This window comes from Neofelis nebulosa, chromosome 4 (genome assembly GCF_028018385.1).
Source record: "Neofelis nebulosa isolate mNeoNeb1 chromosome 4, mNeoNeb1.pri, whole genome shotgun sequence".
NCBI classification, from domain to species: Eukaryota; Metazoa; Chordata; class Mammalia; order Carnivora; family Felidae; genus Neofelis; species Neofelis nebulosa.
This window is the reverse complement of record NC_080785.1, coordinates 12,593,438-12,612,044: the sequence shown is the minus strand read 5'-3', so window position 1 is coordinate 12,612,044 and position 18,607 is coordinate 12,593,438. Positions and strand designations below refer to the sequence as shown.

The 18,607-nt window shown below is 46.8% G+C and overlaps 1 protein-coding gene across 1 annotated transcript in view; it reads right to left on the bottom strand.

Annotated features, from left to right (window-relative positions):
- The window catches only part of TRPV5 (transient receptor potential cation channel subfamily V member 5), a 32,273-nt gene that overhangs the window by 9,767 nt on the left and 3,899 nt on the right, over positions 1 to 18,607 (bottom strand). The window contains exons 2-8 of the mRNA XM_058724021.1: positions 16,473 to 16,570; positions 16,196 to 16,318; positions 13,538 to 13,675; positions 13,143 to 13,241; positions 12,865 to 13,040; positions 12,347 to 12,493; positions 10,294 to 10,506 (exon numbers count right to left, since the gene is read on the bottom strand). Coding sequence (XP_058580004.1) covers positions 10,294 to 10,506; positions 12,347 to 12,493; positions 12,865 to 13,040; positions 13,143 to 13,241; positions 13,538 to 13,675; positions 16,196 to 16,318; positions 16,473 to 16,570 — 994 coding nt within the window. The remainder of the gene's footprint in view (positions 1 to 10,293; positions 10,507 to 12,346; positions 12,494 to 12,864; positions 13,041 to 13,142; positions 13,242 to 13,537; positions 13,676 to 16,195; positions 16,319 to 16,472; positions 16,571 to 18,607) is intronic.

Genomic DNA, 18,607 nt, shown 5'->3' with positions numbered 1-18,607 from the left:
TCCTCAACTTTTGGAGGGTTATGGAGAATATCATTAAGACTGTGGACCCTCTTACCAGAAAACTGTGTTCATATATATGTCATCCCCACATGAAATGTACAAATAATTTCAACACTTTCAGGTACACTTCAAAATTTTAGGAAATCTCTTCTCTAAGGTCACCTCTCTGAGTAGTGCACCCAAGAACGGAGTTGAGAGTCCCTGAGGCCAGTGGGAAAGTTGATGATCTAAACTAGGAAGGATGTGATCCCTCATTAGGCATAAGGAATGCTAATCATCTCTGCTCTGCTGATAAACTGGAACCTCTGAGCATCCCTCAGCAGGCTACTTGGAGTGTGTATTCACTGGTTCAGTGAGAGGCATAGTTTTGAAATAGGAAGAGATGCTATGTAGTAGAAGGTGATCTATGATATAAAGAAGGTACCCACCAGGAGCCCCACAGATATTCAGAAACTGACAGCTCAGTAGAAGACAAGGATATAACCTTTATGGAAGAGTAGAACCAGACTTACCAACAGAGGGTGAAAATGTTTCAGGTAAATGATATGGTACCAGGAGAGATCAAAAAAATAGCTGATGTCTATGTGGTTGGTGAGCAATGTGATCTAACAAACTTGGCTAGACTTCAGTTACTTTATTGTTGATGTTGCTGCTGTTGTTGCTGTTATTGTTGTTTAGAGAATTGATGTTCTCTTGACAAACTGGTCAATTTTATTTTATCATCTAATGGGAAATTTCCCTTTTGCCTTGCTTCCAAGGAAGCTCAGAGGTTGGTTTTATTTTGTTTTGTTTTGTGTTTTGTTTAAATCCTCAGCTCTAACTGAATACCCCCTCTTCTGTCCTGAAATTCACTTCACGGGCCTCCTTCTTTTTCTTTATCTTAATGTTCCTATAGCATCTCTCTTTAATTGTAAAACATTCCAACTCCTTTTGGAGAATTAGGTAGTGAGTAGTGGAATAACTGGTAAGTATATTAAATACAGAAACAAAATAATATTAAATGTAGAAATAAAATAACCGCATATGTGTTTGTACAAAACTTTGAATTCTTTTTAAAACTTTGTATCTTGGTTTAGTAGTCTGAAGAACTGCCACCGACCTTTTTTTCCTTGGCTCATCTATATAAAGGAACTGTCCATCAATAGATGAGTGGATAAAGAAGATATGGGGGATATATATATATATATATATATATATATATATATATTATTCAACCACAAAAAAGAAGGAAATGCTGCCATTTGCAACAACATGGATGGGCCTTGAGGGCATTATGTTAAGTAAAATAAGCCCAACAGAGAAGAGAGACACTGCATGGTACCACTTATATGTGGAATCTTAAAAAAAAAAAAAAAAAAAGAGGGGCGCCTGGGTGGCGCAGTCGGTTAAGCGTCCGACTTCAGCCAGGTCACGATCTCGCGGTCCGTGAGTTCGAGCCCCGCGTCAGGCTCTGGGCTGATGGCTCGGAGCCTGGAGCCTGTTTCCGATTCTGTGTCTCCCTCTCTCTCTGCCCCTCCCCCGTTCATGCTCTGTCTCTCTCTGTCCCAAAAATAAATAAAAAATGTTGGAAAAAAAAAAAGAAGAAGAAGAAAGAAAAGAAAGAAAGAAAAAAAGTCAAAATCCCAGAAACAGAGTGTAGAAAAGGGACGGTGGGGTGAAAGAAATAGGGAGACGTTGGTAAAAAGGCACAAACTCTCAGCTATAACATGAATAGGCTCCAAGAATCTAATGTAAAACATGACTGTAGTTAATTACACTGCATTATATAACTGAAATTTGCTAAGAGAATGGAACTTAATTGTTCTCATCAAAAGCAAAGAACGAAGATAAATATGTGAGGTGATGAGTGTGTTAATGAACTAGATGGTGGGGATCCTTTAATGGTGTGTACGTATTCCAAATAACCGCAATGTATACTTTAGGAAACTTGCAATTTTCTTTGTCAATTATACATCAATAAAGATGAAAAAATAAAGGAACTATTCGGCTTTTAAAACACTTTGTTTTTCTTTTGATTTTAAAGGAATTCTAGTGTTTCACACCAGGTGTTTAACATAGGCTCTCGGTTCGGAATAGATACTCTTTTGTTTGTAAAATCTTTCAGAAAGATTTTAATGGTTTAAAAATGGACAGGAGTGGGGCACCTGGGTGGCTCAGTTGGTTAAGCGTCCAACTCTTGATTTCAGCTCAGGTCATGATCTCACGGTTTGTGAGGTCAGGCTCTGCGCTGACAGTGCAGAGCCTGCTTGGGTTTCTCTCTCTCTCTCTCTCTCTCTCTGCCTCTCCCTCTCTCTCAAAATAAATAAATAAACATTTAAAAAATGGACAGGAACATTGAATTTTATAAATGACTTACTGGTGTCTATTGAACTGATAATAAGAATTTCCTCTTAATTAACTACCTTTGTGAATTGAACCCTAAACTTAAACTGGTAAATGAGTTTTCCCTTAAATTTTGAGAATTTTACTCTCTGGAGATTGTATTCGAGATTTTCTGTCTCTGTTGAAAGGCTGATCCACAGCTTTTGGGATGTGTGGTCTTTCTGAAAGGATTTTGGAATCAAGGTCATGTTCGACAAAATAAAGTAGAAGAGGCACTCATTCTCAAGGTCCTATACATTCAGTCTCTCAATTCTCTCTCAAAGGCTTCCCCCGTCCATTCTCAAGTCACAGCACTACTCTCTTAATGCAAACCTGCAGCATCTGTCATCTGGTTTACCATGAAACCATTTCCCCTCGTTCAACCCACCATCCACCATGCTTCTGGACTGGTCTTTCTAAAATGCAAGTAGCATCACATGGCTGAGCTGCTCACTACCATTCCTAGTTCCCTGAAGTCTTCAGAATAGAAATGAAGGGGAGATAAGATTGGAGGGCACTCTCTATATCTTTACTATAGCAGAAATTCCAAATATTCCAACAATAATCCCATTATATTCCAATAATGTATAGATTTAATTAATGAATAAAGATGGAAGCATATTATTCAGTAGCGTGGAGACAGCAACAGGAATGAAAACTTGAAGAGGTAAAACCTGGGTTACCTCCAGGGAATAAGACATTGGGTCAGGAGAGGCCCCCACACTGCTGCTCTTCATTATACCTGCCATGTGATTTTCAAGTCATGTGCATGTGTTCTTCTAATTCTTTTGATTAGATGAGAATAAAGAACAATAAGAGCCAGACTAGCAAACGTGATGTACAGAAGCCTTGCTGGTCTGGCTTCTCCTCTGTGTCCCCATATTCTGTGTGGTGCTCCGGGCACATCGAACTATTGGGGTTCTCGGTTGTTAAGTCAGGCCTTTGCATGGACTGTGCCCTTTTCTTAGGATGTCTTCCTCTATAAGTTTACTGGCTCACATCTACTTAAGCCTTAAGACTCAGGTCACAGCATTCCTCCTGGGCCTCCTTTCCTGCCCCTCCACACCCCGCTCAGGGGCTCTCCCACTGGCACATGGCACCACTCTGCTTACATACCTCACCCAGCACACTGCAATCTTTTCATAAAGACCACAAATGCCTCGCCGGTAATCTCAGAGTCCCCCGAGAGCAGGGACGTACTACTCCTTTTTACCCACAATGCACCATGTAGTGGATGTTCCATTGATTTGAAAGAAAGAAGGAAGAAAAAGAGGGGATAAGAAGGCAGGTGCAAGCTGAGCATGATCAGAAAGTTGCAAAGGGGAGATAAAGACAGAATCGGGAAGTGGGACTGGGAAACCTCTCTGGAGGCATATGGGGAAAAGGTCACAATGAATTAGGCCTTTTCAGGATTTCCATATTCGTAGCTCAAGGTCACCTAAGCAAGCCTGGCTAATAATGCAGAGAAAATACTCCACCCCACTCTAAAAATAAATGTCTTTCAATAATGACTGGAATTCTTTACATCATCATATGGCTTGGAATTTTCAGAGTTGTCAACAGCCAAATCCCCTGAGGAGGCTGATCATTCATACTTCATTGTGAGCCTAATGGCCTTGCTCTCATTTACCAGCTGACTGAGCTCATTGCCTTGAAGGAAATGCCCAGAGCGGGTGGGCATAGCAGAGTCAAAGTCACCTGAACCACTCAGAGACAGGCAGGGAGCATGGGCCACCCAGAGGAGGTGGGAAGACAGCAGAAACAGTGGTCAAATTCCAGTCCTAGACCTTCTCTACCTCCGCAAGACCCCAGCTTGCAAAGGAATGAAGTGCCCAGAAAGAGTCCTGCTGGCTAATAATGAGGAGTTTCAGGGATTTTCTAACCAGGCTGCCCCTCACACTCCATGTCCCTTGTCTTGCAGGGACAGATCAATTGTAGCTGGACACAGGTGAGTGTGGGTAGCCCTCAAAGCCTGGGGACACAAGTTTCTCACGCAGTGGGTCCACTAAGAAAGAACACTGGTGTTCGGCACATCACTCTGGACAGAGAAATGACCTCAGTTGGTATTTAAAGGTGAAGTTCTGAAATAAAGCTGACCAAAATCCCAATTCCAGTGATGCTCTTACTAGCTGAGTGTCTTTGCCAAAGTACTTAAGCTCTCTGGCTTCAGATTCACTGTCTTTAAAGTGGTGATGATTTTCTTTAATTATTAGGATATCTATATGGATTAAATGATCTAATGCTTTGTCATCCAAAATGTGGTTCATAGAATTACAACATCAGCATTCTCTCAAAACTAGTTAGGAATCTCAGGTCTCACTGGAGCTTTATTGTCAGAATCCGCAGAAATAAAATTTATTTATAAAAAAATAAATCTATTTTTTATTTTACTTATTTTAATATTTATTTATTTATTTTTGAGAGAGAGAGAGCAGGGAGGGGAAGAGAGAGGAGACAGAGAATCACAAGCAGGCTCCATGCTGTCAGCACAGATCCCAAGACAGAGCTCAAACTCACAATCTGTGAGATCACGACATGAGGTGAAATCAAGAGTCAGGTGCATAACTGACTGAGCCACCGAGGTGCCCCTTTATTTTCTATTTTAGAGAGAATGGGAGCACTCACACAAGCAGAAGAGAGGGGCAGAGGGTGAGAGAGAGAGTGCAAGTAGGGGAGAGGGGCAGAGGGAGACATGAGAGAGCATCTTAAGCAGACTCCATGCTCAGCATGGAGCCCGACACGGGGCTCCATCCCACGACCCTGGAATAATGATCTGAGCCAAATCAAGAGTTGGACAGTCAACTAAGCAGCCCAGGAACCTCCTAGAATCTGCATTTTAACCAGCTCCCCCAAGCACTGATAAATGCATGTAAAGTGCACAAAGCAAGCACTAAGTTTGATGCTCAGTTAGATGCTATTTTCACCTACCAGGCTCCCTACTTCTCCTCGCCTCTTTTCTTCTTTAATTTGCTGTGCTTGTCTCACAGTAAGTTGGTTAGGAATGCTGAACAAAGTTGTGTAGAGCTGGAGGTCAGTTGGGTTTTTCAAATAGCTGTGGTGCTTTGGGTTTTTCAGAGCTTGTGAGGAGTAACGATGTGAAAAGATCAATCCCACTGACCATGACAGGTAGAGACAGGTAAAGACAATTTCTTTTTTTTTTTTTTTTGGCACAAAGCAAATATTTAATAAATTATTTCTGAATTATTCAATTTGTTTGCTGTCTTCTTAGTTATTCTTTCTTATGGCAGGGTTACTTTCTATTCTTCATCTTTTAAAACATTTTAATTCTAGTTTAGTTAATATATAGTGTTAAATCAGTTGCAGGAGTACAATATGGTGATTTGACAATTCTATACATCACCCAGGGCTCATCAAGATAGATGAACTCTTATTTCCCCATTTTACCCATCCCATCTGCTAACTATCTGTTTGTCTTCTGTAGTTAAGAGTGGGTTTTTTTCTTTTCTTTTTGGTTTATCTCTTTTTTTCTTTTGTTTTGTTTCTTAAATTCCACCTTTGAGTGACATCACAAGGTATTTGTCTTTCTCTGACTGGCTTATTTCTCTTGGCATGATACTCTCAAGCTCCATCCACGTCATTGCAAATGGCAAGATTTCATGCTTTTAAATGAACAGAAACCTATGAGTCATTCCTGCCACAGTCTTCTCCTTTCTTCCCTGCACCAAATCCATTGTACAGTAGTGATGCCAACCCCCCAGCACATCCCCAGGCCAACCCACCATTAGCTCTTACTTGCTGAACTAGAACAGCCTCTTTACTAGTCTCCCCACATCCACCTGGCCCCTTCAAATCTATTCTCCATCCTACACAGACGTTTTTCTAAACCAGAAGTCCTGTCAAGTCCCTCCCCGAGTTTAAGTCCTTCTGAGGGGCACCTAGGAGGCTCAGTTGGTTGGGTGACTGACTGCAGCTTGGTCATGATCTCACAGTTTGTGAGTTTGAGCCCTACATCAGGCTCTGTGCTGACAGCTCAGAGCCTGGAGCCTGCTTCGGGTTCTGTGTCTTCCTCTCTCTTCTCCTTCCCCTGCCTTGTGTTCTATCAAAAATAAATAAACACCAAAAAAATTTTTTAAATACTTCTCAGCTTCCCATTACCTTTGGGATAGAGAGAAAAATCTTCAATATGGCCTACAAGGCACTTCACGATTTGAGAAGGATCCACGTGGACAATCTCATCTGGAGGCCCTCACCGCGGCTCCTGTGTTCTAGCTCTTCTTTCAGTCCTCAGATGTTGTCAAAGTTCTTCCTGCCTCAGGGCTTTTGTGTGTCCATTCTTTCTGCCTAGGACTAACTTTTCACCTCTAACTGGTATCCAGCTCTCTCAGCTTAGGTGTCTTCCTCAGGGAAACCTTCTCTGGCTTTTCAGCATGCCCAGGCACCTGCTGTAAGCTCTCTTAGCATCCTGTCCTTTTCCTTACCAGAGGAAAAAATATTGTGAATTGTAACAATGATGGATTGTAATGAAATATCTATTCTTTTAATTAATGTACACCAGTCTGTAGACTGCAAAAGGGCAGAGAGATAGTGTGTATTTTGCTCAGACCATGTTGAATTTCTAACACCTATAACAATGTCTAGGTTCGGTAGGCAGAGGAAAGATGGAGGAAATCTTCAGGAGACAAAAAGGAAATTTGATGAGAGAGCAATGCCCTTTTGCTAAACAGCGCATCAGGAATCCAAAGGACCAGAGTGACTGACTTAAGACTGGAAAGTTAGAGACGAATAGATACCCGAAATGGAAGCCAGTAGTTCTCAGCCTAGGCTGAATATTACGATCACTCAGAGAGTTCTTAAAAATACCATCAATGGACATTCTGATTTATTAGGTGTGGTGTAGCTTAGGAACCAGTGTTTTCACCAGCTTCCCTTCTTGGTGAAAAGTCACTGATCTAGTAAGAGGTAGGATCTGTGCAGGGTCAAATAACTATTTGGTTTCAAAGTCAGGACTAAAATCCAAGCCACCTGACTCCCACACTTTGAACTTTCTGCTCCCCTGGAAACCCAAGAGAACTAGGACTGCAATGCATGTCATTCTGCCTAAACCAACTAGACGTTGAATGGAGGTAGGAGATCAATCCAGTTAATTAATAGCGTGCTTAGGAAACTCTGGAAAAGCACAACTTTAATGGCTGAACAATGAGGCATCTTAGAGTGAAGTAACCCCTTAAGATAGCCCCAAAACTGGATAGAGACACACTAACTCCATCCTCATGGATGTCTGCTTTTGTGTAGTTTGTTTTGTTGCATATAAATAGATGAGTTTTTTGTTTTTCCATTCTTTTCAACTGTCCTGAGAAGGTGAGGCTGGGTGGCTCTCATGGAGCACAGTGACTTCTCTGGATCCCATGAGATCCACAGAGAAAATTCTTCTGTGACTGAGAGCCCTGTGCGTCCAATTTATTAGTATAATTGGATATTAAAGTATTCATTTGTCTAAGATAAATCCCCATGGGCCAACTAACATGTCAACAACTGGATGAATCAAGTTAAGGGGTGTCTGGGTGGCTCAGTCAGTTAAGTACAACCTTGGCTCAGGTCATGATCTCATGGTTTGTGAGTTTGAGCCCCACATCAGGCTCTGCGCTGACAGTGTGGAGCCTGCTTGGGATTTTCTGTCTCCTCTCTCTCTGCCCCTCCCCCAGCTCATATGCTCTCTCTCTCTCTCTCTCTCTCTCTCTCTCAAAATAAATAAATAAACATTTTTTTTAATCCTGCCTGGGATTCTCTCTCTCCTTTTCTCTCCCTGCCCCTCCCCACTCATGCTCCCATGCTCTTTCTCTCTCAAAACAAATAAATAAACTTTAAAAAATCAAACCAAGACACACTTGGTGCATTTTCATTGCTCTAAGACTCTCAAGTAATATAAAGTAGAAAAAAGAGAGAATTTCCTATTATTTAATAAGCCCAGTACGTCATGAAATCAGGATCTTTCAGATCATGGTGATCAGCTGAGAAGCCCCTGATATTATCCAGGTTGATTTATTTACTGAATAAGAGGACCCAGATACTCCATAAATTCAGGACAAGGCTCAAGGGGTAACACCAAACAACAGGGACCTTCCATTGGTGGTCTTTGCTACCCGATCCTCTTATAAGACCATTTGTAACCCTTAGCCTCTCTCCCCTGACCAAGAAAAGAATATTTGAAAGTCAATAGTCTCCTATTTGGGTTAAAGTAGCTATTATCTAAGTGAAAGACAAAAGGGTAAAAGTGGTACCAGGGAAGAAAGGAAGGAAAGAGGAAAGAAAAGAGAAGGATGGGGAGGTTGTCTTAGCTAAAACTATGCTTCACCTAGTCCTGAGGCAAGGGGAGGGGATCTTCTAAATATAGACTATCTGGGTCAAAAAACATGTTAGTCCTGTCCTAAAGAGAAAGGGGCACATAGGGAGGAGACTTAGAGTACTCAATTGCTCAGTTATCACCCAATTCTCAGGCCAGAATGTTATCTACAATCTAAATCCAGAAAATCCCTAGGTAAGCTTGAGACAAAGGGGGACTGGGAGAACAACACATCTGGGAAATAGGGCCTAGAATGTTGGAAAAGCCCAGTCACCCTCAGCTCATTCATGGGTGTGCATTTTCCCCATGTCTAGTTTCTCACCCATCTCACTTGGCCATCTTCTCAATGTCCTTACTTTCCCCTGTGTGGGTTCCACACCAGGGCCAGCCTTTGTGCCCAATTTGAGATGCATGGAATAAAACCTCCCCCCAGCACACTGGTGCCCGCCGTAACAGGACAGCCACTCCACACTCAGGATCATCCTCTCTGGGCAGCAAACCCTCCTTTGTCAGAGACAGGCTCTGGATACACGAGCACGCTGAATATATACTGAGAGGCAGTTACAGGAGCAAGCGAGGTAGAGTGTTGTGACCAACTCTGCGGTTTAATGAGGCTCTGCCTTGTTGTTTCTCTGTGTATCCCACTCTCTCTGGCCTAACTTGACTCGGGGTTTTTGTTCCTAGACGAAGCAAGCAACTTATGTTCTCTTTCTGACCCGAACTACCCCTCTTCCTAGCCGAGGCTGCGCCATACTTGTGGCTGGCCCATCCTCCATGGAACATAAATCTCCAGTCACCTAGCTCTTACTCGCCTGGCAAAATTCTTCTTCCCCTGTCTTTTGCCTTCTGCCCACATACCTGCACCCACCTTTGGCTATTTCAGGTCCCCGGGACAAAAACTGTGGTTAGCCACGAACTGTAAACCAACCCAAAGTAGCCACACTCGTTGACTGTAGATGCTCAGGGGCTCCCATTAGAGCCTACTAATGTTGTCACCCGAGAGGGAGAGTTTGCTCCCATCAACAGCAGACTCTTACAGCTACTCTACACCTCTGCCCAGCCATCCTTAACACCCTGGGTCTCTGAACAACACTACAGAATGGCAAACCCAAAGGCATAAAAGGAGCCTCAGAAATTATTCACTTCAACCTGCTACTTAATCCAGGGACCTTGTGCAGGGGACCTGACAGGTGGTCTGACAGCTGACACAGGATTGCCAATGCCCTCATATTGACAGCACACAGAAGAGAGGGCAGGCCAGAAGGGACATCTGTGTTGCCCTAACAGACCAGAAATGGACTCAGAAATGTACTTGGAGTATGATTTTCCTCCCTTTTGAACAATAGGGCTTACAAATTATAAGGAAGTTCACAAATGTATGGAGTTCGTAACAGCAAGTATTCTTTCAGGGTTAGCGAGAAAAACCACAGGTCCCTGGGTAAGTGTGTTTTTTACTCATTAAGCTCCCTTTTTGGTCGGCTATCTCATGCTGAATTTCTGTCTGTGTGACCAGGAGCCTGTAGCCGCTGGAGCCCAGTGAGTAGTGCCTTTCCTGGGTGGGTATCCTTCAGGCATCCAGCACCAGCACCCCGCGCTCCCACTCCCTTCCATCCCCTTCCAGGAAGAGTCACCTGCAGCAGTTTCTGCTGGAGGACTGTGTTGTCCCGGGGATCTGTGCGGTTGCCCAAGCGGAACTTGAGGGGGCGGTAGATGCAGCAGGCGGTGAAACAGATCATATAGAGCATGTACAGGGCACCCAGAATGTGAAAGTACCGCCGTCCGTATCTCTTCCACTTGAGGCTCACCAGCTCTTTCACTGGGGTCTGGTCCAGGATCTGGCGAGCCTACCATGGAAGCAGTGCATAGGTTGGGGGGCAGGGGGTGACTGGCACGGTGAGGAGTGCTGGATTTCCCAGAGGGCAGCGCAACAACAGCATCATCACCATTCATTCTGTTAAAGAAGTAAGCACGAGACGCCAGAACCCCAATGAGGCTTTGAGGGATGAGCAGTAGTTAGTAGAAAGAAGGGGGAGTTAGAGATCAGTCCACAAGCAGCAGCAGTCGCCAAGGCAGCCAGGTGAGAGAGGTGGTCATCTGCAAACAAGGTGCATCTGGGGACATGAGAAGACCCGTGGGGAGTGGCGGGCAGGAGTTGTAAGGGGTGACATAGATAAGAGGCAGACCATCAGGTATTGGGAGCACAGTGGGGAGTTTGAATTATCTTTCCGAATGCAATAGGGAGCACAGAGGGTTCAAGCAAGGAAGTGGTCCTATTTTCTCTGCAAGTCTTAGGCACTGGAGGGGAGCAGTAGAGGCACGGAAAGTTGGATGAGGCAACCATCTAAGCCTCCACGGCGGGCTGGAGTCTGACGGAAGTACACAGCAAGGGGTTAAGCACAAATGAGAGTGGGGGGTGGAGGGGATGAGGCGTCTGAGAAAGTAAGAAAAGGCAAAAGTCAAACCATAGCTGTAGGAATGAACCATTAGCCAACAGAATACCTTTTCTGCTGAACCCAGAGGGAAGGAGAGATGGTAGACAGTTTCTGATATATTTGGCAGCTCAAGGCAGGAAGTAGGAGGAGCCCGATTTTTGCAGAGAGCCTCAATTTTTGCCATAATGTAGGAGTCTGGGCTTCGAGGGAACTAAGGGGGGAAGGCTATGAGAGATGTAAAAGGGGCTAGGAATTTTGAAGGAAAGGAAAAGTAGCTGACTAAGACAAGAATAAAACCTGGAGGAGAACACCGAGAGCTCACTGAAACCAGACATCAAGGATTTATGTCAGCACAATTCACACAGCGGGATTGGCGTTCTAATTCCTAAGAAATCCTGATAGAAGTTTATCTGCTTCCAGGAATATTCTCTGAGTAAGATCACACTAAGTGACCTTTCAAGTTCTCTCTTACTAACGATTGCCTGCATTTTATGGCCTTAGAAAGGTTCTTAGGAAATTGTCAGGTTGCAGATAAACAACAGAAATTCTATCTTGCCACTATTTTGGAAGTTCCCGAGGACCCGAAGCATTTGTTCCTTGCTCCTAGAGTCTTTGACAAATTTTCCCTTCCTACTGTTCACTCAATTCAGTACTATCAGAATGGCGCACGTGTTTCCCACTCTCTGGGGAGCTCTCTTTCCCCTCCTCTTCCTGGTGAATTCCAGCTCCCCTAGAAGACCCAGCTCAAGCCCTTCCTCTGTGACATCTTCCCTAGCCCATCCAGGACAAGTCACTTGACCTCAGTGTTGCTGCCACTGTGCATGGTGCAGACTCCTATGGTGGCATACATTGTACTCCATTGCACTTACTGAGGACAGGGAGTGGGGTGTGAGGAAGCAGACAGGAACTATGATTGATTTCTGTACTCTCAGTTCCTTATACAGCAGGTGGGACTCAGAAGGTCCTCAGTGTGCTGAATGAATGAATGAATGAATGAATGAATACTACAAAGTGGCTTCCATTTGGAGAGTCCCTCAGCTAAAAGGTTAGTATGAGAAAGGTAAGCAGAAAGGGCTGGAGCTGGGCAGAGGGAGAACGCAGTCAGACTGGACTTTTCTCCCAAAGGCTCCAAGGTTCGGTTCTCATCTCCATTTATTATAAATCAGGGAAGTGTCTGGAGCCCAGGATGTAAGCAAACGGACAGGCTTTGCTCAAACATTTGACAGCCCCTGGTCATCTGTGGCACCCATACCTCTCGCTTCTTGGAGGAAATCACCAGCTCTAGAAAGGACACGTCCTCCCCCCAGGAGTCGATCTCGGTGAGGTCATAGAGAGTGGAGGTCAGCGGCCCGTAGGTCCACTGGATGTGCTTCCGCTTCTGCATCAGGTGCTGGAACATCTGAGAAGACACGGTGGTGAGTCGGAGGGTCAGTGTGAGAAGCTGGGCCGGGGGGTCTCCACCGCTGACGAGGGCTACGGCCCGCTCCTTGCGACTGATGGACAGTTAGTTGCGTGAGCCTCCTTTTTTCTGGTTGTCTTTCTTTCCCACACACCCTATAAGGATCTGAAAGAGGAGGAAGGGCAAAGGGAACAGAACGCCGGGCTCCCAGAGCAGATGTCCTAAAGTGGCATTCTCAAAGCCTCCCGCCCAGGGGTCCCTGAGGCTGAGCATTTAGCGACGGAGTATGGAGGAAGGGGCCCCACCCTCCGGGCAGTTGGGCACCAAGGGTCTTTGAAAGGCCGCCATGGGGCCAGGGGAGCGTCCCTCACCACGGTGTTGCCCTCCACTCCGGCCAGCTTGAAGGGGGTGAGACCCTGGTGATTGGGCACGAGGTCCAGGGACTGCAGGTGGTCCCTGCGCCCATCATAGGACAGCAGCAGGTTGTACATCTGGCAGGCAAAGGTCTTGTTGGGCTGCAGGACGAGGATGTGCAACACGGTGTTTCCTGGGGGAGGATGCGGGCATCACGTGGCCGTTGCGCTGAAGTCCCCGCTGATGCCCTGCCCGACCTGGGGTGGCCCCTGCCCTCCCGGCCCCCAGCTCTTACCCAGGGAGTCCTGGGCCCGGATGTCAGCTCCATGCTCAATGAGCAGCCTCACCATCTCCTCACTGCCCACGCAGGCAGCAAAGGACAAGGGGTGCTCCCCTGTGGACACAGAAGGCTCGCTGCCATGAGGGCCCGATGGGCTGGGGGATGGGCAGCGTCCCCGAGTGACTGCCTCCTTGCCCTCGCGTGGCAGCTCTGGGCTCGGGACGCTCGTCAGCAGAAGCAGAGGCAGGGATGGAGCACGCGGCGCGGGGAGGCTTGGCTCTGGCCTGAAACCCTGGAAGGCCCGGCCGCTTCCGGCTTTTCCGGGGGCCGGAGCCCTCCCCGGCCTGCCCTCCCTTTGCTCTTGCTCACCTCCCCATGTCCCTTCCTCCCAGCCCCGGCCCCACTCTCACCAAAGTAGATGAGGTTGCGGGGGCTGCGGCGGAACGCCGTGCCTGTGGCTCTCGCAGACACGCTGGCCCCGTGAGCAAGCAGGGCTCTCACCAAGTTCACGTTCTGGTTCACGATGGCTATGTGCAGGGCGGTCTGACCTGGCCCAGAGAGAGAGAGAGAGACGTCTCAGTGATGGGGCTGTCCCCAATTCTTCCAAGGACACAACATCTCACTGGCAGGCAGGAGGTCCCTGACAGGTCCTGGCATAGATTTCTGCCCTTGGCTTAGCACAGTGGCCTGAGACTCAGGGCAATTTGTCTCACAGGCTGTCCACCTCACTGTCCCCACCTCTTGACTGTTGTGGGTAGGGTGTACATGGGATCACTGTAATGTTGCTATAAGAGAAAGAAACAGAGTTTTGCCCTACAGGGAACATGAGAGGAGTTGAAAGGAAAGGAAACAGTGAATGGCTAAATAAAGTCACATATGCTTGCAATCCCAGACTTCAAGCTGTATTACAAAGTTATAATCATCAAGACAGTATGGTCCTGGTACACGAGCAGACACATAGATCAATGGAACATAATAGAGAACCCGGAAATGAACCCACAAATGTATGGCCAACTAATCTTTGACAAAGCAGGAAAGAATATCCAATGGTAAAAAGACAGTGTCTTCAGCAAATGGTGTTGGGAAAACTGGACAGCAACATGCAGAAGAATGAACCTTGACCACTTTCTTACACCATACACAAAAATAAACTCAAAACAGATGAAAGACCTAAACATAAGACAGGAAGCCATCAAAATCCTAGTGGAGAAAACAGGCGACAACCTCTTTGACCTCGGCTGCAGCAACTTCTTAGTCGACATGTCTTGGGAAGCAAGGGAAACAAAAGCAAACATGAACTATTGGGATCTCACCAAGATAAAAACCTTCTGCACAGTGAAGGAAACAATCAGCAAAACTAAAAGGTAACCAACAGAATGGGAGAAGATATTTGCAAATGACATCTCAGATAAAGGGTTAGTATACAAAATCTATAAACAACTTATCAAACTCAACACCCAAAAAACAAATAATCCAGTGAAGAAAGGGGCAAAAGACATGAATAGACACTTTTTCAAAGAAGACATCCAGATGGCTAACAGAGACATGAAAAAATGCTCAATATCACTCATCATCAGGGAAATACAAATCAAAACCACAATGAGATACCACCTCCCACCAGTCAGAATGGCTAACATTAACAATTTAGTTAGGCAACGACAGATGTTGGCAAGGATGGGGAGAAAGAGAAACCTTTTCTTTTAATGTTTATTCATTTCTGAGAGACAGAGCACTAGAGGTGGAGGGGCAGAGACAGAGGGAGACACAGAATCTGAAGCAGGCTCTTGGCTCTGAGCTGTAAGCACAGACCCCGATGTGGGACTCGGACTCACCAGCCGCGAGATCATGACCTGAGCTGAAGCTGGACACTTAATCAACTGAACCACCCACGTGCCCCAAATAGGAATTGTTTTGCACTGCTGGTGGGATTGTAGACTGGTGCAGCCACTCTGGAAAACAGTGTGAAGGTTCTTCAAAAAATTAAAACTAGAACTACCTTATGACCCAGCAATTGCACTACTAGGTATTTATCCAAAGGATGCAGGAGCACTGATTCAAAGAGGCACATGTACCCCAATGTTTATAGCAGCACTATCAACAATAACCAAAGTATGGAAAGGACCCAAATGTCCATCGACTGATGAATGGATAAAGAAGATGTGGTACCGGGCACCTGGGTGGCTCAGTCGGTTAAGCGGCCGACTTCGGCCCAGGTCATGATCTTGCGGTCCGTGAGTTCGAGCCCCGCATCGGGCTCTGTGCTGACAGCTCGGAGCCTGGAGCCTGTTTCAGATTCTGTGTCTCCCTCTCTCTGACCCTCCCCCGTTCATGCTCTGTCTCTCTCTGTCTCAAAAATAAAATAAACGTTAAAAAAAAATTAAAAAAAAAGAAGATGTGGTGTATATATATACAATGGAATATTATTCAGTGATCAAAAAGAAAGAAATCTTGCCATTTGTAACAATGTGGTTGGAACTAGAGGGTATTATGCTAAGAGAAATAAGAGAAAAACAAATATGTGACTTTACTCATATGCGGAATTTAAAATACAAAACATAAGGGATGGGAGGCAAAAATAACATAAAAACAGAGATGGAGACAAACCATAAGAGACTCTTAAATACAGAGAACACACTGAGGGTTGCTGGTGGGGAGTTGGGTGGGGGGATGGGCTAAATGGGTGATGGGCATGAAGGAGGGCATTTGTCAGAATGAGCATTGGGTGTTACGTGTAAGTGATGAATCACTAAATTCTATTCCTGAAGTCATTATTACACTATATGTTAACTAACTTGGATTTAAATTATAAATAAATAAATAAATAAAGGGCAGCTGCGTTTGGAGCCCTCTATGAAGAGATGAATCTCAAAAAAAAAAAAAAAAAAAAAAGAAAGTCACGGATGCTAAAGGCCAAGACTGGGACGTCTGCATGCCTTCCAACTCAAGGGCAACCTTCCTGAACCCTCTAGCACCTCTTCCCAGGCCACCCTTCGGAGACCCATTTTAAGAGGTGACATCAGACTCTCCCACACCTGTCTCCACCTTGAACTACTGTGTGGGCTCCTCACCTACAAATGGCTCACACAAGGTGGGCTCCTTGACCAGCTCCGGGGCAGCCTCTATCAGCACCATGGCGGCCTCGAGATTGTCATAGAGGGCTGCTATATGCAGCGCAGTCTCCCCCAAGGCTCCTGGAGGGGAGTAAGATAGGAGTGTCAAACGCCTCCAAGAGCATCTTGAGGAAGGGGCTCTGGCTCAAGGCTCTCTCCCCGCTTCCTCGCAGAAATCCTCAGCGTCCGGGGGCGAGGCACGGCAGGTGGCCTGGCTCCATCACACCCAACCCACCTCTCTGTCGGAAATCACAGCTTCGGTCCAGCAGAAGTTTCTTGAGGGCACACAGGTCATTTTCCTTGGCTGCCTGAAGCAGTGGAGACTCTCGGATCCTGGGAGAAGATGAACGTGAGTCCAGTAGAGACAGAATCACTGAGAGGCCAAAGGCAGAGAGAGGATCAGAGACCTTCTCTACGTGGAACAGATATGAGTCACACAAAGTGTGCAGTGACACATTGCAAAGAGTCGTTAACTGGACTCTAGCTGAGGGTCAGACTGGGGTGAGAGTTTCCCCCGTGGCTGTGTCATTGCCAGCTCTGCACAAGTCTGGTGGGGGTGGTTGGTGGGGGGGGGGGCCTCAAGGCTCTGGTGGGCAGAAGACTTGTGGGGGCAGAAGGGGCCCATGCTGCAGAGCTGGTGGCCCTGATGACCCTGACAGGAGGCCATCGGGCCTAGCTGAATCCACCTAAGCTGAGTAAATGTTTTCACCCCTGCTCCCAGGCCTGCTGAGCTAGCTCTCCTTAGGCTAAGGGAGTTAGAGAGACCAGAGGGGCAGAGAGGCAGAGAGGGGCCAGCTGTTGGAACTTAGGCGATTTACAAGCTGCCAAAATTCCAAATACCCCTCAGGGCTGCTCAGAGTCAGATCCACGCTGTGTGTGTGTGTGGGGGGGGGGGGGGGGGCCGGGTGCGGAGGACGGATTCCTTCCGTGTTTTACCCCATTCATAACTGAGGAGGATCATAGCCTTGGGCTCCTCTGGGAACCTAGCAGCTAGGAGCAGAAGCCCTGTGGTATCCGTCCTAAGGCACCTCTTGTCAGTTCATCTTTGTTTCTTCCCTGCCTGGATGAACCAAACAAAAGCTAAAGCTGCAGGCACAAATCAGATCCCAGGGTGAATACAAGGCAGGGGAGGGTCACGAGGGGAGAAATGAGAGGCAAACAGACTGACCAGTGCTTCCCCTGCTGTCCCCAGGTCCCCCATCCTCTCTTCCAATTGCCCTGTGAGCCAGGGGGAAGAACATTTTTATTTAAAGAAGAAGCTTTTTATCTTGAGGTGGAGCTCAGTTCTGCCCATTAGAAAAGTACTCTCAGGAGGGACCAGCAGAGTAAGGGCCAGCGCCCTCCCCACCTCACCTAGACCCTCAGGGTGAATAGTCCCAGCTCAGGGTAACCAGGACTAACCTGGTTTCACCCCCTGTGCTGGACGCACCGCACACAGCCTTAGCAACCAGGCCTCTAGCACACTGCCCTCTGCGGAGGGCAGGTCCAGAACCCAGCTCTCTCTCCAAGACTGCTCTGGCCTCACTCTGAAGTTTCGAGGGAGGTGGGGAGGCCAAAGGTTCCCTCACAGGGCCTGGGGTGGGGGTTGGTGAGCAAGCAGAGAGCCTTTCCCAAATGAGGGCTCCGACTGCAGCCACAGCCAGCTGTACCGTTTGTGAAGCCCAGCGCGAAAGAAAAATGTAGGACTCCCTGTTCGAAAATTAAGAATTTCAAGTTGACCACAGCAGCGCATTAAACCAAGTGCAGGGGTTTTCTGCAACACGGGATCCTGTGCCACTGTAGAGGCCACCTGCCCACGAGGCCAGCCCTGGCTGGATCGCAGGCCTGCTACTGTCTGCTCACCCCATCCCCAGGCAGCTCTCAGATGGGTGACAGGTTCCCCAGATGCTCTGAGGCAGAGGCCCACCTCTGGGAGGATATAGGTCCCCGCCCTGGCCGCTGCTTTTCCGTGAAACACATCAGCCCCACCTGACCTGCAGGCATTCCCCGGGCAGGCACAGGCCTCATTCAATCTACCGATGATCCTCCTGACCCAGCATTCCGCTGCACAAAGTAGACACTCAATAAAAGGTAGATAAGCTCAGTTTCCCTCATCAGCTGGTCAGCTCCAGAAGTTCTACAGAACACAGCTCTCCTCCTCTTTTTCACACAAGCAATTTTCCTTCACGCTAATGGGAATGCTTCGCTCTTTCTCCAGGCAACAAATCTTCCAAAACCTGCAGGATCTCGTGCCTTCCCACCAGCCTTCACCTGCCTGTCCTCCCCCTCCCCCAATCTGCTTTCTTCTATCCTTCTTCTGTTCCCGTCCCTTTCTGTCCCCCAGCCCCCTCCTCCACCAGCCAGGCAGGTTGGAGCTGTAGTGTCACTTTG